The 27,138-nt window shown below is 34.9% G+C and overlaps 2 protein-coding genes across 4 annotated transcripts; both read left to right on the top strand.

The window, feature by feature from the left end:
* The first annotated feature begins 3,238 nt into the window (after window positions 1-3,238).
* Window positions 3,239-4,694, top strand: LOC107866228 (probable aquaporin TIP5-1). Its single transcript, XM_016712378.2, has 3 exons — window positions 3,239-3,480; window positions 3,560-3,804; window positions 4,100-4,694. The coding sequence occupies exons 1-3, from the start codon at window positions 3,342-3,344 to the stop codon at window positions 4,484-4,486; spliced, it is 771 nt and encodes a 256-aa protein (XP_016567864.1). The 5' UTR covers window positions 3,239-3,341; the 3' UTR covers window positions 4,487-4,694.
* A 993-nt stretch (window positions 4,695-5,687) lies between these two features.
* LOC107863453 (putative nitric oxide synthase) lies at window positions 5,688-26,832 on the top strand. 3 transcript variants are annotated; one of them, XM_016709370.2, is made up of 13 exons: window positions 5,688-6,209; window positions 6,806-6,991; window positions 7,789-7,875; window positions 7,975-8,054; window positions 8,362-8,443; window positions 11,458-11,478; window positions 11,610-11,655; window positions 12,286-12,404; window positions 12,967-13,080; window positions 13,181-13,288; window positions 13,367-13,456; window positions 26,149-26,258; window positions 26,363-26,832. In XM_016709370.2, the coding sequence occupies exons 1-13, from the start codon at window positions 5,847-5,849 to the stop codon at window positions 26,610-26,612; spliced, it is 1,656 nt and encodes a 551-aa protein (XP_016564856.1). In that variant the 5' UTR covers window positions 5,688-5,846; the 3' UTR covers window positions 26,613-26,832. The 3 variants fall into 3 exon arrangements, with proteins under 3 accessions (XP_016564856.1, XP_016564857.1, XP_016564854.1); XM_016709371.2 differs by lacking the exon at window positions 13,181-13,288 and having other exon boundaries at window positions 5,733-6,209; XM_016709368.2 differs by having other exon boundaries at window positions 5,733-6,209; window positions 13,181-13,456.
* Window positions 26,833-27,138: the final 306 nt, after the last annotated feature.

Here is a 27,138-nt window from a genome sequence, read left to right as displayed (position 1 = left end):
TATGCGCGGTGTCCGGGGAAGGGCCCCACCACAAGGATGTATCGTATGCAGCCTTACCTTGCATTTCTGCCAAAGGCTGTTTCCAAGAATAATATAAAGACCAATAATTAGGAAAAATATAAAATTCAACCAAGTATTTTTAAATAAATGTGAAGTGATATTCACCCTCAGAGTATTTCAAATAGTAAATATGCAATACAATACAATATTTGTTATTTGAATTATTCTCAATTTTCTATGTCTATAGATGGAAAATACTATTAAGCATCATTTTCTATTAGAGAACTATAAGGGTGAATAATGTCAATTAAGAAATTTGACACATAATTTGCTTAAGAGTTGTTAGGCGAGCCTCGAGCATTGGATGTTAGGCGTGCTTAGAGCATACAATAGGGTGCTTAAGGCTTAACATTGAGTTTTGCCAGTGCCTAAGGCTTTTTGCTCAAAACTAGGACTGCTTATCGGGCGAATTTAACAGATAAATATGCTTAACGGTTCGGCTTATCGGATATCGACTTTTAAATATACTAATCCACTAGCCAACTAATAAGATATCGATTGGCTTGGTTTGGATTAGTAATTATTGGACGGTTAACAGATGGTGTATTGGCTCAACCACTTCATGTTCTCTTCTTTCACTTTCACAATTTCACTCACCAATATATTGATCTACCACAAAACTATTTTTCCTACTCTACTTAAGCTTACAATTCTGTAATTTAAATCACAGTAAAAAATACATAAAAGCTTAAATTTTGAGGGTACATACACATTTATTTAACAAATATTAACCAAAATATACTTCAAGTATACATATTTATATATTTAAAGTGAAGACTAGTCTAGTATGGTCCAAACTCCAGACTAACGAGTTAGTAGATCGGTAAGAAGTTAAACTCCCAAATTGTATCAAGTCAAATAACTATGATGCTTGTGAACTAGCTAATAAAACATGTAGCTCTCTTGTCATGATTAGAAGTCCAAAATAGAGAGTAAAACTTATTTTGATTTGATCTTTAAGGAGCGACATTTTGGTTTGATCAATTTTAAGAAGCAATAGAATATTAAATGGAGTTTTAGGGTTAACAATAGATACTTCAAAGTATATACCTAATGGTAAAAGTTAATTATAATAGTTCTTAACGGGTTAACGGTTTACCCAATAAGAAAATTAAGTAATCCACCCCCATACCGATAAGTCGTATACTATAAAATTTTAATCCATTTCTGATCGTTAATTCGATAATCCAATAACAATAAGTCAATTTTCTGATTGGCTTATCAATTACGTTTGATTTTGAACAACCCTACTCAAAACTGCCTTTTAAACACTGATTTCAATTAGCTTTGAATTATTTGGGGATTGGACACCCATTGGCCATTTTAAAAATAAATGGCCAGCATGTGGTAAGTTTTTCACTTTGTGGCCAGTCGGCTAAAATAATATCCCATAATAGCCATTGGACTATTTTGGCCTTTTCCTACATATACAGTTTTTATACCAAATTGATACAACGCTTATACCATATTGATACACTTTTTCAAAGGAGACGGAACCTATGCATGCATATACAATCCTTATACCAAATTGATACAAGGTTTAATGTCATTTAATCCTTATACCAAACTGATACAACGTTTAATGTCATTTAATAGCCTTTGGTCTACTTTGGCACTTTCCTACATATACAGTTTTTATACCAAATTGCTACAATGTTATACAAAATTGATACACTTTTTCAAAAGTGACGGAACCTATGCACGCATACCCAATCCCTATACTAAATTGATACAACAGTTATACCACATTGATATACTTTTTCAAAAAATAGGTAACTCACACATACATATACAGTCCCTATATCAAATTGATACAATATTTATATCATTTTGATACATATATTTTTTTGTAAAAAAAAGTATAAAAAAAAATAGAAAAACTGAATTCGTTTTCAATAAGAAATTGACAAAAAAAATTTTTAATGAAACAATGAAAAAAAATTAAGAAAATAGAGAAGGAAACGAAACCTACATTGAAATGACTAAAAGTAAGAATTACTTTAGTGGCTAATTATAGGTAATTAGTTTTGGGTAACTGTTATCATGAAATTATTTTAGAATGAAGTGTTATTTTTGTCTTAATTAAGAAAATAGAGAAGGAAACGAAACCTACATTGAAATGACTAAAAGTAAGAATTACTTTAGTGGCTAATTATAGGTAATTAGTTTTGGGTAACTGTTATCATGAAATTATTTTAGAATGAAGTGTTATTTTTGTCTTTTCCCCATTTATTTATTATTATTATTTTGAACAAAATTAGCTTTGAAAGGATGGGCCATTTTATGTCGGTATCTGTAAAGTGGTTATTTGTCAAAAGCATCCGGTTCCAGGCCCTCTTGAGTGGGCCTATTGATCAAATAGCCTAGGATGACCGACCGTACATAGGCAGTGAAGCAGAAAGAGTAGGGGTGTGAATCCGTCGATTCGATTCGATTTTATGTGTTATTGGTTCGATTTATCGATTTTTAAATATGCAAAATCAATAACCAATCAAAAAGATATTTTCTTATCGGTTTTTGATTTAACAGTTTTTTGTGCTTAACGATTCGATTTTTGGTTTAACCAATAAGAAAATACTTATAAAATAAAAAGATGAAATCTTAGTTGCCGCCAAAATCATACCCAATGCATTTTAGTTTTACGAGAATTTTCAAACTTAAAATGAATGTTAGTTCGGAAAAAAATTGAATTTTAATTATTGGAAGCTACTAAATGCTTCAAGCTATTCAATACGACAATACCCGAGCTTTATATTGTGCCTTTGTTGCCCAATACTTTGTGAATCTCTGAATTGTGAATAAGTAGTGTGTTTGTATATGTGTGTATGTATATATATAGATATATATATATATATATATATATATATATATTAGTAATATAAATATTTATATATATAATACAAATAGGAGTAAAACAATAACTTAGTATATCCTTATTGGGTTATCGGTTTAACCGATAACCAAATAAGCTAAAACCAAAATCGAACCGTTTAGCCAATAATTTTTTTATAAAATCAATAAAAAATCGTTAACTCAATACCAATAATCCAATAACATTTTTATCGGTTTGATTTATCGGTCGGTAAGAGGCACCCGTATTTGGCGGTTAATAATATTTGAATCAAAATCCTTGATTGTTGCAACCTGTAACTCCAACCAAAATCCTATATAAGCTTTGGAAACCACCCAACCGTCTTCTAACACATTTTCATTCTGCCTGAGATCACCATCATATTATTAGAGCAAATTGGATTCAACATTTTGTCTTTATTATTCTTCATATGAAATCAACATTCATGGCGTCCCTTGCTTCCCGCTTGCAACACTCTGTCACTCCCAATGCTCTCAGATCCTATTTCGCTGAGTTTCTCTCCACTTTCTTTTTCGTCTTTGCCGCTGCCGGCGCTGCCATGTCCACCAGTAAGTCCTCCTTTCTCTTATTAAAAAAATTGCATCCGTGACTTAGGTGTTGTATAAATTATGTAATGTGTGATCACAGGGAAAATGATGCCTGATGCGACATCAGATCCATCTAGCCTAGTGGCAGTTGCAGTTGCAAACGCATTTGCGTTGTCCGTGGCAGTTTATATATCAGCCAATATCTCTGGTGGACATGTAAATCCCGCGGTCACGTTTGGAATGGCTATAGGAGGCCATATAAGTATTCCCATGTCTATATTCTACTGGATTTCTCAAATTTTTGGTTCTGTCGTGGCTTGCCTTCTTCTAAAATTCACTAACCAGGTTAGTTAACTCGCATACCTTTCAATTTAAAGAAATTTTCTCCCACTTTTGTTTCCTGTTTTTGTCCCACATTTGTCGAGGAAATATATTGTTGTCTCCTTGTATGACCTCGAGCAATTCTCTATGATGAGTAACCTTTTGCAATTAGGTCGTATATTCGGCTGCTTAACTTGTTCCTCTCTGCCCCATTTTGCCAAACTAATTTCATTGCAAAGCCTAACTGTCATAAATCTGAACTCATTTTCCTTTGATTTGCTGATACACACTGATTTTCTCTCTTTTATACTCATCGCAGCAAGTTCCAACACATGGAATTCCTCAAGAGATGACTGGTTTTGGAGCAGCAGTACTCGAAGGTGTGATGACATTTGGTCTAGTGTACACAGTTTATGCAGCTGCTGATCCTAGGAGGTGTGTCCACGCAGCAATTGGGCCATTGGCAATTGGCCTCATGTTGGGAGCGAATGTCATGGCTACGTGGCCATTTACTGGGGGATCTATGAACCCTGCTTACTCATTTGGCTCTGCTGTTGTCAAAGGGAGTTTCAAGAATCAAGCAGTGTACTGGATTGGACCCTTCATCGGTGCAGCCATAGCAGGACTTGTGTATGATAATGTGGTCTTCCCTGCACAAGTGACCGAGTCTTTGAGGGGAATAGGTGGTGGGATTGTTGCTGTTTAAGTGCTGCAGGCTTTTTGTTGCTGTTGTTGTATTATTACTTTGTAGTGTACAAGTTAGGATGCTGCCTTCTCTTTCCTAGAACTACTACTGGTGTTTAATCATAGTCTAGTTTGTTGTTTTTGTGTAATTTAAAATTATTCAAACTTCTTAGTTATTTGTATGTCAATTCTAGAATGTGAAATAATGTTCTCAAGCTCAACTTCTATTATGGAATGCGTCGGCAATCCACTTGCATAGCAAAGATCAGAATAGTATTATTAGTTGGTGAGATAATTGTATTAAATTCTAACAAAAATACTCTTCTATTTCAATTTATTTTTTTAAGCAATTTTTGAAACTATTCACATGATATATTTAAAATCATAAAATTAAAGAAAATTTTAATAAATTTAACATACTTTTAAGACAACTAAATTTAAAAGTATTATACTTTTTGAAACTAGTCAAAATAAGACAAATAACTTGAACTAAAGAAAAAATTATTCTCATTTCGTAATTATTAGACTAAAAAAGAAAATAGGGTCAACATGGAGATTTGGAAAATGTTTATTCAAGTGTTTATGGTAAAAAAAATACTCCCTTCGTTTAAGAGCCCGTTTGGATAGGATTTAAAAAATAGCTTTTTAATTTAAGTGATTAAAATTTTAAAATAAATGCTTATAAGTTAGTAGATAAGTATTTAGATAGAAGTGCTGAAATTGAAAAAAAATTATTAATGTGTTTGGTAAATAAGTGATGTTAAACATTTTTTATTGTTAAAATGACTTAAATATCCTTAAAATTGTTAATACCATAAATAAGGTGAATTATTTATAACTTTTAATTTTAAAATAATTTTTTTGAACAAACCTCTAATGTAATAATGGATTTGATGAAAATAAAGAAGAAAGATGAAGAGGAAATTGAAGAGAAGAGATGAAGCGAAGCAGCAAAGAGAAAAAAAAAAAGTAGTATAAATTTAAGGGTTACAAGTTTAGCATATTGTTGAAATTGGAAGAAAATATAAAGAATAAAAAGGTAAATATTTTGATCAAACCTAAAAGAATTTTAATTTAAAATCACTTTTTTATTCTTTTAATCAATTTTTAACTTTTTTAAAACACTTTCTAATTTTATCAAACACTTTAAAAAGTTAAAAAAAAAATTAAAAGTTGATTTAATCATATTTTAATGCTATTCAAACATCTCTGAAAGGCTTCTTTATTTCTTAAAAATATGATGCCTAAGTCAAAAAAATAAATAAAAATGTCGTAATTATATTTTGAACGTGAGGGTACTCGACCACAGCAGTATAGTCCATGGAATAGTGTATCTGTTCAATATATATCCTTGGTGTTGAGCTTACATTTCAGAATTGAGGATGGCGCCCAAACTCCTTTCTTTATCCTCCTTATCTTCCATTTGCTCATTCCCCATACCCAATTCCTCCCCCACTAACTACAAATTCCACACTCCTAAACCCACCCTTATCCTCTGCAAATCCACTGAACCCGATGGATGTGGAGCTGCCGCCCCGACCCGAGGTGACATCTATCTTCAACGTCAACAGTCCGTTGCTGCATCCTCATCGGTGTTAGCCACAACTAAGAAGAAAAAGAAGAAGAAAGATAAAATGATGTTCCAAGCTTCTAATTTGGCTCCTTGCTGTTATGGCTGTGGAGCTCCGTTACACACATCCCAAGTCGATGCCCCGGGTTTTGTTGACCAGGAGACATACGATTTGGTACTATTCAATTTTTGCTAATCAATGCATTCTATATATTTGTGACAAGGTCTCTTATTTTGGGAGGTTCACTGAACTACTTCATTTTACTTGTTCGGTATCTCTTGAAGAGCAATAAATAGAATGACAATTCTACTATATTTTTGAATATAGTAAATTTATTGCTTTGGGAAATGACTATAGTTAATAATAAGGTTTAAATTAGACACTAAGGGGTCGTTTGGTAGAGTGCATTAGAAAAAATAATGCGTGTATTAGCTTTGTGTAGTACTAATACTTTATTTGCTACACTTTTTAACATATGTATAACTAATTTTTGTATTAGTTATTTGGTATTATGCTATGTATAACCTAACAACCCCTAAATGATAAATTATCTCTTGATTCTAAACTGAACACGTAGAAGTGGACATCTATTTTTAACACAATGGACAAGTAAAAGTTGATGGAGGGAGTAATCTATCCGGAAAATTTTAAGTTAGTCAAGTATCATGTTCACTAAATTTGTTAGATTGCTGCTGTTATTTCCTAGATGTGGATTGTATAATTTGTTGTTGATGCTTTGGCTCATTTTATTTTTTTTGGATGGATGACAGAAAAAGAAACATCATCAACTTGGTAAAATTCTTTGTGGGCGGTGTCGTCTATTGTCTCATGGGCACATGATAACTGCAGTAGGTGGAAATGGAGGTTATTCTGGAGGCAACCAATTTGTTTCAGCAGAAGAGCTTCGAGAAAAGTTGTCTCATTTGCGCAATGAGAAAGCTTTGATTGTTAAATTGGTATTCACCGAAAAAATGACTCCAATTTGTTTGTTTTTCTTAATGATGTTGTAATCTTGGGTGGTGCCAGCGTATTGCCTATTTGAGTTGTTTAAACTGTTATAAATATAGTTTCCAATAGTACAATATCTAAGTCAATTTTCTGTATTCTATTTAGACTTCAAGCAGTTGGCAGTCAAAGATCAAATTTGTCCCATCGATCAAAGTGAACTAACTCAAATCGTACACTACAATGACTGTCACTGTAGGAAGATTATTTTATAATATGCTCTTGACTGCTTTATTCATATGTTCATTATCCTATTTGAATGGTTATACAGCTTTGTCCTGCATTGGGTTTGTAGGCCTCCGATTCAGCTTGAGGCGCTTTAGGCATCTTAGATAAATCTGAACAGCCTTGAAACCAGGAGTAATTGATGGATAATAACAATTTCAAGTACTAGAATTTTTCCTGTTAAATAAAATGAAGATTGTGTTTCACCATGAAAAACATTGTTCTTTATGCTTAGTAATAGAAGTGTGCTTTTTTGCAATAAAGTCATTCATGAGCAAAGGATTTCATCAACCAACACTGTTAGGCAAATAACCACTTATCTAATTGATCGAAGAATACCATTTAACCTTGTGAAAGCTTGTATTTCAGTGTTAAGATTGATATAGCTGGTGTTGATTACTATATTTATAAAACAAAGAGAGGTGATTGTTGGTTCTCATTTTTATTTCATGTCATCGGCTACTAAACCTTGTTTACTAGTGTTTTCTGTAATCTTTGTACTTTCATGGATCACCACCTGTAGGTTGATATTGTAGACTTCAATGGCAGTTTTTTGGCTCGTGTCCGAGATCTTTCTGGTGGAAATCCCATAATTTTGGTTATAACTAAGGTAATACTAGCAACTAAGTGATCCACAGTTAATGGCAATACTAACTTGTATACTTCTTCCAACTAACATGTTTTGCACTCTCTATTTCACTTTCTTAAGGTGGATCTTCTTCCAAAAGAAACTGATCTTAATTGTATTGGTGATTGGGTTGTGGAGGCCACAATGAAGAAGAAGCTTAAGTAAGTTTGAGGTGTATTACATATCCTTTATATATTGGACTTGTACTGTGCAATGCAAGTTATAGCTTCAGTTTGGATTAGTTGGCGTGCTTCTTTTGAGATCCTAATTGTCAGTTAGTCATCTATAACCAGAATTGCTTTTGTGTGATCCTTTTGGAGATCATTCACTTCGTAGTTATATGATTATCTCCTCCTGTTTAGTAATATTCAGCTAGTGCTTGTAGTTAAGGTAAATATCATGTCAGACTTCTAATCCCTAGAACAAAAGATCACATAAAAATCTAAAATAGCATGCTCCTTTTTGCAGTGTTCTGAGTGTTCATTTAACAAGTTCAAAGTCATTGGTTGGAATCGCTGGGGTGGTCTCAGAAATCCAAAAAGAGAAAAAGGTTGGTTTCTTCTCTATGACAATTGTCCATTTTGGATAAAACTGCCTTGGTTTTGTACGTCTATTGTTTGAAAATATGAATTTTCATTTATACATGTTAGAATATGAGTAAAAATAGGAATAGTATATACAAAATCCTACTTGGAAAAGGATTGTACTATAGTGTCTATAAATAGGGTCTCGATGTAATTATGTAAACACACCATTCAATAATATTTTTCTCCATTAATTCTCACATGGTATCAGAGTATTGGTGAGAAACTTCAGAAAAGAAAACTCAGTCACCGTGCGTCAATTCCGATTATTGATTTGTGTCATATTTTATTTTGTGGGTTGTGTGGAAAATACATCACCACCAAGAGGATCGGAAAGCTCAGGCGACAAAAACCCGACCCAAATACATGAAGAAACCCAAGTACATCTTGAAAAATCATCAATGAAACTAACAAAATAACGAAAACCTAAAGGTGAACTGACTCTACTAGGACCTCAAACATCAGAATGTACTAATGAGAAAATAGACTCTAAACGACTCTCAATACTACGTGGGAAAGTAGCACGGGTGTGTTTCCCAAGTTGACATGACTCACAATCTAATGTGGATAAACTAAACAAACTAGGAACCATCTTTTGTAGCTTGGATAGACTCGAATGTCCCGAACGTTTGTAAATTAGATCTGGAGGGTCTATAACAGAGCATGCTGTGAAGGAATTTGAAGAGGTAAGATGGTAAGGTTGATTGGCTTAAGGCTCGCCTTGTTGCCAAAGGATACACACAAATATTTGGGCTTGATTATAGTGATGCTTTTTCTCCAGTGGCTAAAATAACATATGTCCGTCTTTTCCTATCCATTGTTGTCGTTCGTCATTGGCATCTTTATCAATTGGATATTAAGAATGCTTTTATGCATGGTGATCTTGAGGAAGAAGTCTATATGGAGTAATCACCTGGTTTTGTTGCTCAGGGGGAGTCTAGTAGCCTTTTATGTCGATTACGCAGGTCACTCTATGGTTTGAAACGGTCTCCTCGAGCTTGGTTTGGAAAATTCAGTACAGTAATTCAGCTGTTTGGCATGATTCGTAGTGGAGCTGATCACTCAGTGTTTTATCGACATTCTCAACCAAATTTGTGTATTTATCTGGTGGTTTATGTTGATGATATCGTTATCATCGGCAATGATGAAGATGGTATCTCTAAATTGAAGCAATATCTCTTTCAATATTTTCAGACCAAAGACCTCGGCAGACTGAAATATTTTCTAGGTATTGAGGTTGCTCAGTCCAGATCAGGTATTGTTATTTCTTAACGCAAGTATGCCTTAGACATTCTTGAGGAGACAGGAATGATGGGATGTAGACCCATTGACACTCCCATGGATCCAAATGTCAAACTTCTACCAGGACAGGGGAAACCACTCAGTGATCCTGAAAGGTGTAGGCGGTTGGTTGGAAAGTTGAATTATCTCACCGTGACTAGACCTTACTTATCCTTTCCTGTGAGTTTTGTAAGTCAGTTTATGACTTCCCCCTGTGATAGTCATTGGGATGCAGTTGTTCGTATTCTGTGATATATAAAGTCAGCTCCAGGTAAAGGACTACTCTTTGAGGATCGAGGTCACGAGCATATCATTGGCTACATAGATGCTGATTGGACAGGATCACCCTCTAATAGACGTTCTACCTCCGGATATTGTGTTTTAGTAGGAGGTAATTTGGTGTCTTGGAAGAGTAAGAAACAAAGTGTGGTTGCTCGATCTAGTGCAGAAGCAGAATATTGTGAGCTAGTTTGGATCAAACAGTTGCTGAGAGAATTAAAATTTGGAGAAACCGGTAAGATGGAACTTGTATGTGATAATCAAGCAGCCCTTCATATCTATCAAATCCAGTGTTTCATGAGAGGACTAAACACGTAGAGATTGATTGTCACTTTGTCAGAGAAAAGATGCTCTCAGGAGATATTGTTACAAAATTTTTGAAGTCAAGTGATCAATTTGCAGATATCTTCACCAAGTCCCTCACCGGTCCTCGTATGAATTACATTTGTAACAAGCTAGGTACATATAATTTGTATGCACCAGCTTGAGTGGGAGTGTTAGAATATGAGTAGAAATAGTATATACAAAATCCTACTTGGAAAAGGATTGTACTATAATGTCTATAAATAGGGCCTCGATGTAATTATGTAAACATACCATTCAATAATAGTTTTCACCATTAATTCCCAAATACATATGCATGCACTTTCTTCAAGTTATCTCGACGCTTACTAACTTTCACTTGAACTAAAAAGCAATAAATTACCATCAGGAGTTCCTTATATCTGAATAGGCTGTTTCATAGTGCATATGCTGATCAATTTTCCATACCATCAGAATCTCATTAAGCATCCCAAAGGAAAAAGCTCATTTGCTGTAACTTCTATTTCATGGTTTATGCTAGTTCGTCCATTACTAAATGAGCTGATAAATAAATAGACGTGTCTCATGATTCTTTTTGCCGGATCTCCTTAAAGTTACGTATGAAAGAGTTTGTGTCTGGATATGTTGTAATAAAGACACCTAATGGAATCAAATCAATCTACAACAACCACCAAGTGGGGTCTGGGGAGGGTAAAATGTACGCAATTCATACCGCTACCTCCGAGGAAGTAGAGTGGAATCAAATCAATCTCTTCAAGTTAAATTTCGATCCATCTTGCTAGTAATTTGCATTAAGGGATTGTTAGTTCTTTCTCATAGAATTAGATTTCTTGCGATCATTATTCAATACTTGGATGCCCAAATTTCAACTTGAAATAATCTTTTCTCAAGCTGTCCAGTATTTTTGGGGATCAAGCTCAATTTTGTTCTTTCAGCTATTATATGAACCTTCTCGTTTTTACTTGGGAGAATCTTTATCACTTTGCCAGGGAACTTTCTTCCTGCTTAAACAGACATATCGTAATCTTAACTTTTAGATTGCATTTCTTCACACCATTTTATAGCTTACTAATCTGCTGTTAATATTTTCCTGCAGGGAAGGGATGTATATATTTTGGTTAGTATCTGAAACTTGGGATTTGATGATTGGTCACAATTTCTTGTGTTGTGTCTTTGTGAGTTCTTCAATTTAATTCTTAGTTGTTTGGAATCAATTTGTGTAAATGTCAATTGCTATTGACTTTTCAGGGCTCAGCTAACGTGGGAAAATCTGCATTCATCACAGCGCTGTTGAGTAAGTCGTTTATGAGCCCTGTATTCATCACAATGTTGGTGGGCGATTTAGTACATAGTGTTTAGTTCTTTAAAAGTGTTTTTTATTTGGAGGGTCAAATGCATTACCTGAGTTGCACTTCATAAACCTTTAGGTTCAAATGCAGTACCCGTGTTGCAATTCATATAAACCCTTAGATTTGGTTGCAATTGCTGTAATTTATGTTTTTTCTTATTTGTTCCTATGTCACTTCAAACTATAGCAGGTCCTAGTATCTGCTATCGTAGAGTTTGTCAGTGGAATTTTGTTAATGATCCTACCAACAACTCTGCCTACCCAACATAACCTAATATGTGGATGCACTTTTTCCATTACTTCCAACAACATTCTATGAGTTTAGCTTATCAAATTCTTCTTTTTTAATAGATTATCGATGTGAAATTTTACCTAGTGATGGTCGCTTCAATTTTCCAATGAAATCTTGCTTTGACCTGGAATAATGTGCTAGCAACATAATGGCAATCGGGAACTGTAATTTTCAGTCTTCTCTTTGTGTGTGTGCTTGTTCTTTACATCTGCTCTTTCGTTGCATTGTCCACACCTCTTTTTTGTCTCTTCTATTATTAAATCTTACTGTGACTGTATAATCAGATACAATGTCATATAAGGACCCAGTTGCAGCCTCTGCACGAAAATACAAACCAATACAATCAGCTGTTCCTGGAACGACACTCGGTCCAATAGCAATTGATGCTTTCCTTGGTGGGGAGGTAAGTGTATCTCACTATAGCTAATGATCATCCAACTTCTTTAGGTGATAGCTTCTAAAATGGGTGTTTGAATTACTGGGTGCAAGGGAAAGTTGAAAGTGTAGTTCTTGAACCTTGAAGAGAGAGATCCTATCTAACTTCTGCTAAACTCATGGGAACTTAATCTGCGGTTGAGATTGTCTTTCCTCTAATGCTTGAATTTTTAGTTCGACAAGGAACTCTGCTAGATTGGTATTCAAACATTCTACCAAAAGTTAAAGCTGCTCGTAACTTGTTTTAATCTCAAATGAAACCCAAGAAATCATGTCTACACCTGGCTGATGACAGGGATGACAGAATCATTTTTGAAAAAGATGATTTGAGGATTCATAATCGCTAATGACATTAATCGAAGTCACCATAGCTATTGGCTTTAATGTGTATTGCTGAATGATCCAACTTTCTCGTCTTTATTTATTTATTTTGTTTAATTTCCAATATTAAAAGATAAATTCTTAATAGATTGATAGTACTTCCAATATTTGTGATTTTAACACTTTCTATGCGCTTTATTACAATTTAGAAATTGTACGATACCCCTGGAGTCCATCTTCATCATAGGCAAGCTGCAGTCATTCACGCGGAAGATCTCCCTGTCCTTGCTCCTCAAAGTCGTCTTCGAGGTCGAGCTTTTCCAGTATGCTCTTTCTCCAACATTGCTTTAAGAAATCTTGATGTCATCAAAGTTGACGTGTATTAGCTATTTCTCTCTTTTCCCTGGTTTTCTAATGTAACAGAGTTCTGGGCTAAACTTGAGCTCAGAGATAGCTGACCGAGTGAGATCAAGTGGCTTGAGTGGATTATCAATATTCTGGGGAGGCCTTGTTCGAATTGATGTTTTGAAGGTTTCTCATAAAAATGTTGTCGCTTTTGCATATATAAGCAGTCTCAATCAGTCATTTTCAATTGGTGGTCACTTTCAGGTTCTCCCTGAGACTTGCTTAACATTCTATGGGCCCAAGGCGTTGCAAATTCACATAGTGCCGACTGAAGAAGCTGATGAATTCTACCAGGTAATGTCAAACTCTCGTATTTTATACTAAGTGGTCTTTGACCTTTTCGGGTTATGGATGGCAATGTAAAAGAAAAAAGGGAAATCAGCCACTCGCAAATACAGAACTGAAAGAAGTATGGAAGTTTCTCTTTTTTTCTTTTCATGGAAGAGAGTTGAATGAAGGAAAAGTAATAGAATTCAGGGTGTGTTTGGTATGAAGGAAAATGTTTTCCAATTTTCTCATGTTTGATTGATTAAGCCGTTTGGCCATGAAAATTATTCACTTTTTTCCTGAAAATTATTTAATTTTAGTGAAAAAAGTGAAAACAAGAGGCGTTTGGCGATGAAAATTCCAAATACAATTCCGGAATTGTATTTGGAAAATTGTCTCATACTTCTCTCACAAAATTTCAAAAACTTTAGGGCCCGTTTGGCCATGAAAATTTTTCCCTTTTTTTCAAAAAAAATTTTCGGAGTTGGAAATTGTGGTGTTTGGCCATGAAAATTCGGAAAATAATTTCGGAAATTTTTTCTGAAGGGAAAACATGTTTTTGGTGTTTTCACAATTTTCCAACTCCAATTTCAACTTTTATTATTATTATTACATATAACCCCAATCTTTTAAATTTTTACATGAAACTCTCCTTATAACATTGCTTTTTCAATATTACGTATATAGCAGTTTTAAAGAATAAGATAATTATAATTTCAAACTTAATGCTATCCTAATTAATATATATCTCGTTTTCTCTCTCATCATTATTTTTCTCACTAATTTAATTTTCTCCCTTATTTAAGACATTATTTTACTGATAATGATTCTAATTACTATAATATAATAATAATAATAATTTTTCTGTTGTGATACGGACGTTTAAGGAAATATAGTCGTGTAACTAATAATGGATAATCGTATTCTATATTTATGAAATTAATAAAGTTGTAGAAGATTAGTTTACCACTGCCATAAATTATTCTCATTTTTAATTTGATTATATATATTATATTGTGTACATCTTTATTATACTATTCAAATATAAATAGTTTATACCATAAATATGCTAAAAATATAAATCGGTGATACATATTTTTCATAAAAAAACATGTCCAATTTAACTAATTTATACCTTAAACTGCAACTGCTACCTTTATGTACCATAATACTTGGTATCTTTATACACAAAGTATTATATTTATAACAGAAATATACAAAGTATGTTATATATAAAGTTTATACCATGTATATATCATATACACACATATATAAATATACAAAGTATTAAGAAACATACTAAGCATATTTATAACATAAATATACAAAGTATGTTATATAAGAAGTTTATACCATGTATATACCATATACACATATATAAATATACAAAGTATAAAGAAACATACTAAGCATATTTATATGAGATAATGCATCAAAACCCCCCTAAACTTGTCTCCCCAACTTACTTTAGCACTTAAACTAACATTATATTTATTTACGCCCCTTAACATCTTTATAGTGAATTAATTTCCCCCCTTATGCTGACGTGGCATTTTTTAAAAAAAAAAGAAAGAAAAAGCATGAACAGTATTTAAAAAAAATACTAATATTTATTTTTTTATATATATATAGACATAAAAATAAAGAAAAAAAAATTTCCTCCTTTTCTTCACCCAAACCTGCCAACAGTCCCCCCACCTCAACCAAATCCACCACCAAACCCGCCAACGCCCCCACCCCCACCCCACTTCTCCTCCAATTACGAAACCCACTTTTAATTTATTGTAACACCTTGAATCTGATACTTGGAAGGACCACAAGCTAACCCATGACTGCTATCTGTAACTGAGCACCAAATAATGTACTGTAAATATGCGGAATGTAAGTTGTAAGGCCATAAGGTTCAAAACTGAACTAATACTGAATATAAAACAATGTATGTAATGGGGTATAACAATACCCAAAACTGAAATAAATTGTCTGAAAATATGTTGTAGTCTAAAAACCTCTAAACTGTCTGAAAACTGTGGAGTTGATGGGACATGTCCCCAACTAACTTCGAACTACTGAAATAATAAAGTAATAAAATAATCATGTTATCCTCGAATGATGAGGACTCACTGTCAGTCTGGCTGTTGAACGTCTGATCTACTAAGGATGCTCGGGAGCTCGTGCTTCTAAACCTATGGTATAAAACACCATAGCGCAAAAACGTCAGCACGATTGAATGTACTGGTATGCAAGTGAAGTAGGCTAAATGTAATGGTTCACATGCATGAACAATAATAACTGACTGTAACATGAACGTGAGAATACATGCATGAATACGTAACTGTAACTGAGACCATACTGACACTGGTATGGGGTTCTGAGTACCAATTTACTAACGTCTGAGTTTACTGATACTGATGACTGATTCTACTGAATACGGAGAGGCTGATGTTATATTACTGATAGAGGAAAGACTGTTTCTGACAGTTTTGATTATGAAGAACTGATCTGATTGACTGTATCTAATAGTCCTGAAATTGAATACTGATAACATGGGTTTCGTATAATTAATATACTATTAACTGAGTTCGTGATAACATGATTACTGAGTCTGAGTACTGATAACATGAGTGACTGTATCTGACAGTCCTGATATTGATGAAACTAGCTGAGTTCCGCACTGTACTGAGTTGACTGTATCTGACAGTCCTGGATTTTTGTAGAACTAAACTGAGTTCTATTACTGAGACTGGATCTGAGACTGAGACTGTGGGAGGTAATCATCTGACCGACATGCCCCGAAACTGAACTGGTGGGGTCCAACCTGTAACCCCAGCTGGAAGGGTGTCAGTGCCGTGCCACGGGTAAAGACAAGCTGTGAGTAAACGCTCTTTGACAGGGAGCTCTTCCGTTAACCCCTCCTAGGAAAACTCAAATGAGGTGTATAATCCTTAGATTCGTAGGGTACATCTCAACCTACGCTGGCTACGTAGTTTTGGAACGCAGGGATTGCTACTAAGAATCATACCCTCTACTGGATGACAGTGTGTGTCCTCATCCCTGGGTTTACTCGGTGTTGAACCTACTCACAACTGAATAGACACAGAACTGATTTCCTAGTTCATACTAGGCTGGACTGATCTGTTACTGATTTTACTGAACTAGATTGAACTGAGTTCACTGGATTTCCGTTGACTGACGGAATACTACTGAGACATGATGACTGACTGAAATCACTGAGATTACTGAATGAGACTGGACTGATACTGAGTTTTCCTGAGTCATATGACTGACTAAATTCTACTGATCATGGCTTGACTGAGAGTATCGTGTAAACATGACACTGACTCTAGGCACAACTAAATTGTTGGGTACAAGTACCCCCAGGACTCGATAGCATGAAACTGACAAGACATGACACTTCTTGAACACATGACCAATATCAACAATTCATAATACATTAATTTGGGGATTTCATGAAACACATGGTTATCATAGTCCTGTACATGAATGGAATTGCATATAAACATGTCATACTTTCATCCGCTTAATCTCATGGACATTCCCTCAACCATTCATAATGCACACAATATCATGGAAGTCATTCTTGGTCATAGGGTAAAGCATGCATTTATCACTTGGGTCACAATTAAGTTATAATGCATAATTTCTATTCTCTTAGGCATTTTATCAAACACCTAGGATGCATGACATAGAGCATAGGCATGACCATCAAATTAATACAACAAAACTCCATATTTCAACTTAATTTCACATGTTTCAGACCACATACTAGCATAGGTTCATGAACAACACATAAAGATTCCAACTTGGGAATCATACAACCATAATCCCATGAACATAATCAACCCACAACAAAATATTCACAATACAAGATTTAAAACTTGATTCTTGGGCTTCATGGATGAAAGGAATCCATGAATGAACACTGTGCATACCTTAGTTCTTGATTCTACGAAGATTGACGGAGAGATTCTTGAATTTGAATCCCCAATTGAAAACCCTAGCTTGTTCTTGAGAGAAACTTGAGAGAAACACTATATTTTGGGTGAAATATGGCTGAATCATGTGTTATTGGGTTTATATAGGGGTGGGAAATTGACCCTTTTAACCCTGGACGTGTCTTATTAAATTTTGTGAAATTTTTTTCAATCTGGACCCCTGGCGCGACGCGGCGTTATCGGAAGCCGTGTCACTGGAATTTGACAACTGGGAAATTGGACGACGGCGTGACGCGGGGACATCGCGGAGCTTCACTGGAATTTGACAATTGGGATTTGGGGGCCCTCTTCGACGCGGTGAAATTGCGGAGTCGTACTGAAAATTGACGAATGTCATTTTGGCTTATAGCGCGACGCGCCACTGACTGAGATGACGGTGCTTTACGACTGAAACTTGAAATAGTCATAACTTCTTACCCGGTTATCGGATTTAGGCGAATCTTATATCGATGGAAAGCTTATTGAATTTCCCACATGACAAAAAGTGAAAATCTTGAAAATACCACATGTATAAAAGTGGATTCATCTTTAAAACAAGTCTTTGACATTCTTGGGACGAATCTAAGCTAGGTAGAAGTATGGGGTATTACATTTATCCTCCTTCGACCCCTTAGATCAATAAGAAAAGAATGAAATTGAATTTGAAAATTAAAAAATCTACATGGTTTGGATGATTGGTTGTTGATTTTAGAGAATTTGGTGTTGATTCGATCGAATTTTTCATGTGGGTTGAGTTTTTTATCACTATTTTATGATATTTTTCAATGGTGGTAATTAAATTTTTCAAGTGGGTTGAGTTTTCCTGCGAAAAATCGTCGGAATTTTCATCGGAAAATCTGGCAGGGTATGGTTGTGTGGGGTGGGACAGAGGTGGATGGAGGTATGTTTAGGTGTGGCAGTGTAGGGGTGTATGGGACGTGTGTGCAGGTGTAGGGGTAGACGGGAGAGGGGGAGGGGGAGGAGGGATGGGTGGTTATGAAGAAGATGGAAAATAGGGGGTGGGGTATTTTTTTTAATATAAAATATGTAAATATATATATATAAATAATATTTATATATATATATATATATATATATATATTTTTATATATATTTTATATATTTATATATAAAAATATTAAAAAATACTTTATTTACGTGGCTATGACGTGGCGATGATCTGGCGCTGACGTGTCGGCGAGTGTGATGCACTTTTCCTCATGAGAGTGGTATAATATATTAAGGGGGAATTAATTCACTATAAAGATGTTAAGGGGTAAATAAATATAAGATTAGTTAAGTGCTAAAGTAAGTTGGGGAGACAAGTTTCGGGGGTTTTGATGCATTATCTCTATTTATATATTTATGGTATATGATATAATATACCATAAATATGCAAAGTATGTTTTACATAGAAATAACTTATTCACACACAATAAAATCTTTTATGTATAAGAAAATTAAAGAAATAAATTAGCGGCACCCTAAAATTTAATAACAACTCATCATTTCCTATTTTTTAGGAACGGAAAATAAAAAAAATAAATTAAATAAATTCCTAAAAAAATAAATTTGTTTGAAAGATAATATCTGTTATCTAAAAAATAGGAAGCAGTGATCTGTTAATATAACATCCATATTCAAAATTTTCAAATATGAGAAAACGTCTATTAATGTAAATACTATATATGTCATCATTGAAATTCATTAAATATGGCCATGTATATTGTAATTATTTTTATAAAAGTGGCTAATTGTGTTCTTTTCCCGTTAGTAGGTAAATTTTAGTTGGTTGATTTTGATAGTTTGTAAAAGTTGGGACATAAAATCATATTTAAAAAAGTTTTTTGAAAAGTACAAAAAAAAAAATTCAAAAAAGACATGGCCAAACACAACTCCAATTTCAACTCCAACTCCAGAAATTTTAGTTTTCATGGCCAAACGGCTACTTAATTTATATTCATGGTCAAACACAACTCCAACTCTAACTCTGGAAAATTATGATTTTCATGGCCAAACGGAAATATTTTGGAAAATGTTTTCCAATTCAACTCATTTTCCTTAAATTTAAGGAAAATGTCTTCCCTTCAAAAAGTAAGGAAAACATTTTTCAAATTTCTCGTTCAATTTCACTTTCAAGTTGAAATGTTCATTTAACTCTCAAAATCACTCACCCCTACTCCAACTTCCAATCCCCTACCACCCCAACCCAATCCTCGCCCCCATCCAAAAAAATATTTAATTCTCTTAAAAAATATTTAATTTTGTTAAGAAATATTTCAAATACTTTTCTCACCTCGACCCCCACTCTAACCAACCCCCGCTCCCCCCTCTCCCCCAATTCCAAAAAATATATATAATTTTTATTTTAAAAAAATGAATTTTTTTCTTATCCCACCTTCTATCCGACAACCCACTCCTACCAGCCCTCCCTCTCCCCCCAAAAATTAAAATTTTTAAATTTATTTTTTAAGAAAATTCTAATTGTTTTCTTACCCCGTCCTTACTCCTCTACCCTGACCCCCACCCCTACTAGCCGTCTTTCTTTCCCTCAACCCCTCTCCCCCCTCTCCAAAAAAAATTATTTTAAATTTTTCTTCAAAAATAAACTCAAAACTTTTTTCTTACCGCACCCCGATCACCTATTTTGACCCCCCCTCTCCCCAAAAAAAAAGGATTTAATTTTCTTAATTGTTTTTTTAAAAAAGTTTTAAAAAAAATTTCGTACCATGTTTGTTCTCAATGGTGTTTGTTAAATATATACAAATACTTTTAGAAAACATTTTCCTACTTACATAATGCACACAAGAATATAAGTAAGAAACAACTTATTTTCTTTGAAAACGTGATACGAGATTCTACTCGATAGCAGGAGTTCAATGGACTCGAGGATCGAAAATACTGTCCCAGGAGTAACTAACTCGAGAAAATAGTTAAGAAGAACTGAGAAAGAAATTTAGAGAGAAGAAAGTAATTAATGTATTTCTATGAATGAAATGAATGTGATTACATGTTTATATTGAGTTAATGAATCCACTACTTAATCAGCTAAGCCACTAGAGTTAGTTATAACTACTTAACTAACTGTCTAACTAACTACGCTGTAGCAACCATAGTGTTAACTAATTTCTGAAATTATTACAATTTCCTACTAATGAATATTGTGTATCAGTACTCCCCCATATAAAAGATCCTTGATCTCAAGGATCAAACAACGGAAACCTAGTCTTCAGTACACTAGCAAATTCCCAAGTAGCAATATCAGCAGGAAGTCCAGTCCACTTGATCAACACCTGCGCAACAACCATATTCCCTTTTTTTACCATCCTTCTTTGTACGACTAGCTCAAGTTCAGGAGGATTTGCCAAGTCAACAGTAGGAGGATAAAAGATCTGGGGAGGCAATTCATAGCATTTCTTTAACAGAGAAACATGGACAGTAGGATGTATCTTGACAGTAGCATAGCAACTTCTCTTTTCTTCGGTGAGATCATTAAGTTGGAAGATCTTGTCACAAGACGACTCCCATGCAAGGTAGGCTTCGGGATCACTCTCACCTTTGAAAACGGGAAGGCTCACTTTTGATGGAATTGAGACCTACATCTCGGTTTGGATGGTCATCTCTCACCTCTCCGCCTAACTCCCCATGTCTACCCCTCATTCTTTCTTCCCTCAAGTAAACATCATCATACGGCCCATAACCATCATGTTGTCCTCCCCTACCATAGCCCTCAACATGGATGAGTCTATTTGGGTTAAGTGGAGCTTATAGTGGCGGGATTGTATTTGGATAGTGAGGTCTTTGGTCAAGTAGAGTTTAGATGAGAGGATTCGGGTTTGGTGGTGGTATTTGGGTTCCAAGCCCTTCTTGTTGGACTTGGTGAAGTGGAGGATGATTTGGTCTATCTTGTTCCCGGCTTCGAGAGTAAAGATTGGTTGGATTTGTGACAATTGGTGGATATAGCATTTGGTGCAAGGTCTCGGGAGTATTAGTTGGGGAATTGTTTTGAGGGGTGGAAGGTCGACTCCTTTGGCTTTCCACACGTTCTAATCTCCCACTCATTGATGCCACATCTGTATCTAATTTCTCAAGACCCACATTCAACCTAGCCACATCTCGGGATATAGTTTCAAGGCGAGCCAAAATGAGATTGATGGCATTATTGTCCATTGTTTGAGCATTTGAAGCCTCGGGTTCCATTGTGGTTGTATCGAAAATAACCCTTCAAGTTACGGTCCAACAAGACACCCAATCAGTCCACAACAATACAATACAAATCCTACAAAACAAAACACACGTTAGTTCAAAACAACCTCCCACAATGAGATCCCACCTTCAAGTTTCTTCAAACTCAAGCTCAACAATGGTGGATGGCTCAAATAACCTCCAATTTAGCTCAAATTCGAACCCTATACTCGTATAGTGTTAGAGAACACAAATCTAACACTAAAAACACAAGAAAAACACAAAATCAAAAACTCAAAATTTGATCTAGAGTCAAAGATGGGTTTAGTATTTTTTTTAGGGGATTTTTTATTTTGACACTTCTTTTTTGTTGGGATTTTCAATTTCTAGACTCTAATAGTGTTAGGGAACAAGGATCTAACACTAGAAATACATAAAACACACAAAAGTCAAGTTTTTTTAAAGACCCTAAAACGTGAACAGTAATTTTTTTTTTATTTTCAAGATAACAATCCCAAGATTGATTTTGTTGGAACAAAATCAAACCTTGCTCTGATACCAAATGATACAAGAATGACCAAGGAAGACACAAAAATCACACACCAAAACAATCTACTAGTCAAGAAACCGTGGACCTCTTTGATGACCACACTTGGATTCAAGAACAACGACAAGAACACAAGAGAATAAGGTGTTTAACACCTATTGGCAACCAACAATCCCAAACTATATTAACAATAATAGGATGACGAACAACTACATTATAACAACAAGAACAATACGGGTTACAATACAAGACACTACCAACGGTTACAACAAAATAAAGATAGAAAGATAGACGAATGGATGGTATAATCCTAAGAACACAAGAGCTTATTCCACTCATGAACCCTTAACACTACACACAACTATTACCTATCTCTTACAATTGACACAAGAGAGACGTCCACCACCCAAGCACCAACGTATCAAGCAAAATGCAACACAAATGATTCCACACTTGTGCAATGCCTAGTTTCGGTTGGACTATCTCTCACTCTAAGAGAAGTGTTCTTTCAATAATAATAATCAACTAAAGAACTAAAAACCCTATAATGTTCTATTTGTATTACATTACAAAATAAGAGACAAAAGACTAAAGGTCCCTTTCATTAATGGGCTCCAAACCTCCCATTGAGTGCACTTTAGGGGCAGGTTTGGGCCTTCTTCACACTTGGGCTTGTGCACCCTTTTAGGTGATCTTCAAAATACTTAAAAAGTGTCCAAGGTCATGATCGTACTCGTATCATCTGTTGACACTCCCTCTGATGAAATAAAGTGGCCAAAGTACTCAATTTTCTAAACTCCAAAGAAACACTTGCTCCTCTTAGCAAATAATTGATGCTTGATCATTTCTTCAAACACAGACCTTAGATGTACTACATGTTCCTCAATAGTTCTACTGTAAACCAAGATATCATCAAAGTAAACTAGCACATGTTTCTCGAGAAATTTCTGAAATACAAAATTCATCAATCCTTGAAATGTAGCAGGTGCATTAGATAAGCTAAAAGGCATCACCAAGTATTCAAAGTGTCCTGAATGAGTTCTAAAAGCAGTTTTGGGCACATCTTTTGTGGCCATTCTCAATTAATGATAGCCAGATCTTAAGTCAATCTTTGAAAATGTTTTTGATCTTCTAACTCATCCAATAGATCTTCAACAATATGAATAGGGAACTTGTTCTTCACAGTAAACTTATTCAGGTCCCTATAGTCAACACATAATCTCCAAGTACCATTTTTCTTACCCACTAGAACTACTGGAGATGCAAATGGACTACAACTAGGCTGTGTAATCCTCTGTTCTAACATCTGCTGCACCAGGCCTTCTATAATGTCCTTGTATCTGTAAGGTCTTTTATTCATGGTTTCAGTTCCAGCTTGCAGGATAATCCTATGATCAAACTCCCCCGGAAGGTGGTAGACCACTAGGTTCTTCAAACAACTTATGAAACTCCAACAACAAATCTAATAAAGCTTGATCATTTTCAGGCACTTTCATCAGGATCTATTGAATGTCCTCTCATTTGTTCACTCCCCATAGGCATCACTTGAATCATACAAAGTTGGGATTGATTACCTGAGTGTTTAGCAAGCTTGCCAGCACCTAAAGTCTGCAACTGGTTCCCAGTACTTCTTAGTCCATGTTTCCTGCCTTTGTATTAGAATTCCACGGTCAGATTTCTGAAATTCATCTTAATATCACCCAAGGTCAACAACCATTTCACCCCAAGCACTTACACCACAAGATCCCAAGGGTAGCAGTAGAAAGTATGCTGAAAACTCAGCTCCTTGCAACAACCAAATGATGATGGTCATTTTATCCACTTTCATGGTTCCAATAACTGCAGTAATCATTTATGGATTAGTAATCTTACTGCACACCCTAGCTGTTGTACTAAGTCGGGGTCTATGAAGTTATGAGAACTTCCAGTGTCTATCAATATATGCAACCCTTTCTTAGCATGGTATCCAGTTACTCTTAGTGTCGTAAAACCTAAAGATCCATTTAAAGCATGAATGGAGATCTCCATATGTTCAGCAGGTTGAGATAACTCCAAGTTTCTCTTCTTTTCCTCATGCACTTCCACCTCAGTTTTATCCATTACATTATCTGTTTCATCTACTTCTTCCAATTCTAACAAATACAATTGTTTCGAAGTCTTACACTTATGACCCATAGTGTACTTTTCATTGCAAAAGTAGCATAATCCTTTTGCCCTATTTTCATTGATTTCCTGCAGGCTCAACTTTTTTCTATTCAGATTCTTATTAAAGCTTCCTTGAGTTGAATTAGGGGTAGGCAGTATAGGTTTATTATGGAGAATTTTCTGTCCTATTTTTCTTAAACTAAACACAGAATGTGAACTTACTGGAGATTTTACAGCATCCAGGTATGCCTCCTGCAATCTTACACTTCTGTACACTTGAGATTAGGTAGTGGGGTTGGTAATCTTGATAGCAATGTTGAGTTCGGGTGATAATCCCCCAATGTAGCAACTAATTGCATTCTCCTTAGACAAATTCACTCTTGTAAGATGTCTTTCAAACATAACTTGATATTTTTTGACAGTGCCTACTTGTTTAATCTTCTTCTACTCCTCCATAGGATCATCAAAATCAGATCCAAATCGTTCCACCAATGCCATCACATACTCATTCCACCCTACAGGTTGAAGATATTCTCGATATCTCATGAAGGATAAATGCCATTGAATTGCTTCGTCTTCCAAGTGCAATGTGGCTATAGTAATTTTCTCAGAAGTAGGGACCTTTTCCATTGCAACAAAGCTGCTCAATCTTGAACAACCAAGAGCGTAAATCATCCCCATTAAACTTCAAAAATTTCATATGTGACCAGTTCAAAAAATTGGATTGGAGATTATGATAATTGCCGGGGCTTTGATCCTTGTGGCCTCTCCTCAGATTGCCTAGCTTTGGATGGATCATCTTGCCTAACTGGTGATTTTTCCTTTCTATTTTCTGCAGAATTCACCAAATATTCCTTCAATTCTAGTACCACCTGGTCCAATTTCTTCAGATTAGTAACTTCCCTTGTCAAATTTCCCTTATCTGCGGCCAATTTTTGCACTATTTCTCGTAATTCAACGACTTCAGATGCAGAATTCTCCGAAGATCTTGTTGTCTTTGTCATCGTAAATCCAAGGAAAGGATGGCTTTGATACCAATGATACTAGATTCTACTCGATAGCAAGAGTTCAATTGACTCGAGGATCGAAAATATTGTCCCAGGAGTAACTAGCTCGAGAAAACAGTTAAGAAGAACTGAGAAAGAGGTTTAGAGGGAAGAAAGTAATTTATGTATTTCTATGAATCTGATTACATGTTTATATAGAGTTCATGAATCAATTACTCAATCAGCTAAGCCACTAGAGTTAGTTATAACTACTTAACTAACTGTCTATTAGTTATAACTACTTAACTAACTGTCTAACTAACTACGCTGTAGCAACTACAGTGTTAACTAATTTCTGGAATTATTACAATTTCCTACTAATGAATATTGTGTATCAAAATATTTTCCTCCTCCACATCAACACACCCTAAAAAAGGTATTTTCCGGGGTCAAACATTATTTTTCTAAAAAGTATATTCTACTCTTTAATTAAATACTAGAATGTATTTTTTGAAAAATATTTTTTTACTCATCAACCAAACACTAAAAAATATTTTCCACTCACCAACCAAAAATAAGAAAATAAGTAAGAAACCAACTTCTTTTCCATGATAACATTTTCTAGGAAAATATTTTTTTGAAAAAGAGTTTCCTTCATACCAAACACACCCTCATGGTTTCTGTTTTTTTTTTTTTTTTTGGTTCCAACCCTAGCTTACTTTCATGATAATTTCATTATGTGCATTCATAGTAGGTAGAATTGTCAACTATGTATAAATCCCCTTAAAGATCATTATAGAACTGATGTATAGAGATCTTTTTTCAGTATGTACTTTTCTCTTGAAAAATCTCTCACTGCTGCAGAAAGAAGTCGGAGTTCTATTGACACCTCCGAATGGAAAAGATAAAGCAGAGGACTGGATGGGACTTGAAACAAAGCGCCAGTTACAAATTAAGTATGAAGATATCGAGAAGTGAGCACATTCATAATATGCTGGATGCCTTACAAGCTGTATTACTGTCTGGATGCCTAATATGCTTTTTTTTGTTTTGTTTTGTTTCTAATTTGTTGCTATAGACCTACGTGCGATGTGGCTATATCTGGTCTTGGATGGTTCTCCGTTGTACCAGTTAACAAATCAGCTGGAATATCTAATCCAGGTTCAGAAGTAACGGCTGGAGAGCTAACTTTTGTCGTCCATGTTCCAAAGCCAGTAGAGATTTTTGTTCGGCCTCCTATGCCTGTGGGCAAAGCAGCAGGACAGTGGTATGACTACAGGGAGTTGACAGAGGAGGAACTAGAAGTGAGACCCAAATGGTTTTTCTGATGGTTACTAGTCTGAGTCTTATATGATTGAGAGTGTTATTTATTTTCTACATTATTAGATCATCTAAATGATAGCTATAGGTAATTGACATGGAAAATAGATGCTTAAGCTCGGAAATAAAAAGAATCTTGCCCCGTCAGTGTATATAGGTCAAATCTACTCTCAAAATTCATGTTGTTTGCTTCAAGCCAAATTTGTATTGCATATGTTGTCTGTGAAACAGCATGGTAACTTTTTTTTTTTCAGCTGACTAGGGGAAATCTAATCAATTAGATGGTCATGAATCTCTAAAACATTCCACCAAACCCAAAGAAATAAATCTTACTGTTGGCTTTCTTGTTTTGTTCCCCACCAAATCCAACATATTGGGTAAATTGGATAAGTTATGCATCCATTCCACCAAACCCAAAGAAATAAATCTTACTGTTGGCTTTCTTGTTTTGTTCCCCACCAAATCCAACATATTGGGTAAATTGGATAAGTTATGCATCCTGGATAGATACATGGCGTGAGTAATAGAAAGCTA

The sequence above is a fragment of the Capsicum annuum genome, chromosome 3, assembly GCF_002878395.1.
Source record: "Capsicum annuum cultivar UCD-10X-F1 chromosome 3, UCD10Xv1.1, whole genome shotgun sequence".
Lineage (NCBI taxonomy): Eukaryota > Viridiplantae > Streptophyta > Magnoliopsida > Solanales > Solanaceae > Capsicum > Capsicum annuum.
This window is presented reverse-complemented; position numbering and strand designations above follow the sequence as displayed.

What these genes read in the sequence shown, in the direction of transcription:
- LOC107866228 (XM_016712378.2), top strand. Translation starts at nt 3,342, where the DNA reads ATGAAATCAACATTCATGGCGTCCCTTGCTTCCCGCTTGCAACACTCT. An exon ending in CGGCGCTGCCATGTCCACCA is followed by an intron (nt 3,481 to 3,559) that starts GTAAGTCCTCCT and finishes GTGTGATCACAG; the next exon opens with GGAAAATGATGCCTGATGCG. An exon ending in TTCTAAAATTCACTAACCAG is followed by an intron (nt 3,805 to 4,099) that starts GTTAGTTAACTC and finishes TACTCATCGCAG; the next exon opens with CAAGTTCCAACACATGGAAT.
- LOC107863453 (XM_016709368.2), top strand. Translation starts at nt 5,847, where the DNA reads ATGGCGCCCAAACTCCTTTCTTTATCCTCCTTATCTTCCATTTGCTCA. An exon ending in AAGCTTTGATTGTTAAATTG is followed by an intron (nt 6,992 to 7,788) that starts GTATTCACCGAA and finishes CACCACCTGTAG; the next exon opens with GTTGATATTGTAGACTTCAA. An exon ending in TAATTTTGGTTATAACTAAG is followed by an intron (nt 7,876 to 7,974) that starts GTAATACTAGCA and finishes CACTTTCTTAAG; the next exon opens with GTGGATCTTCTTCCAAAAGA.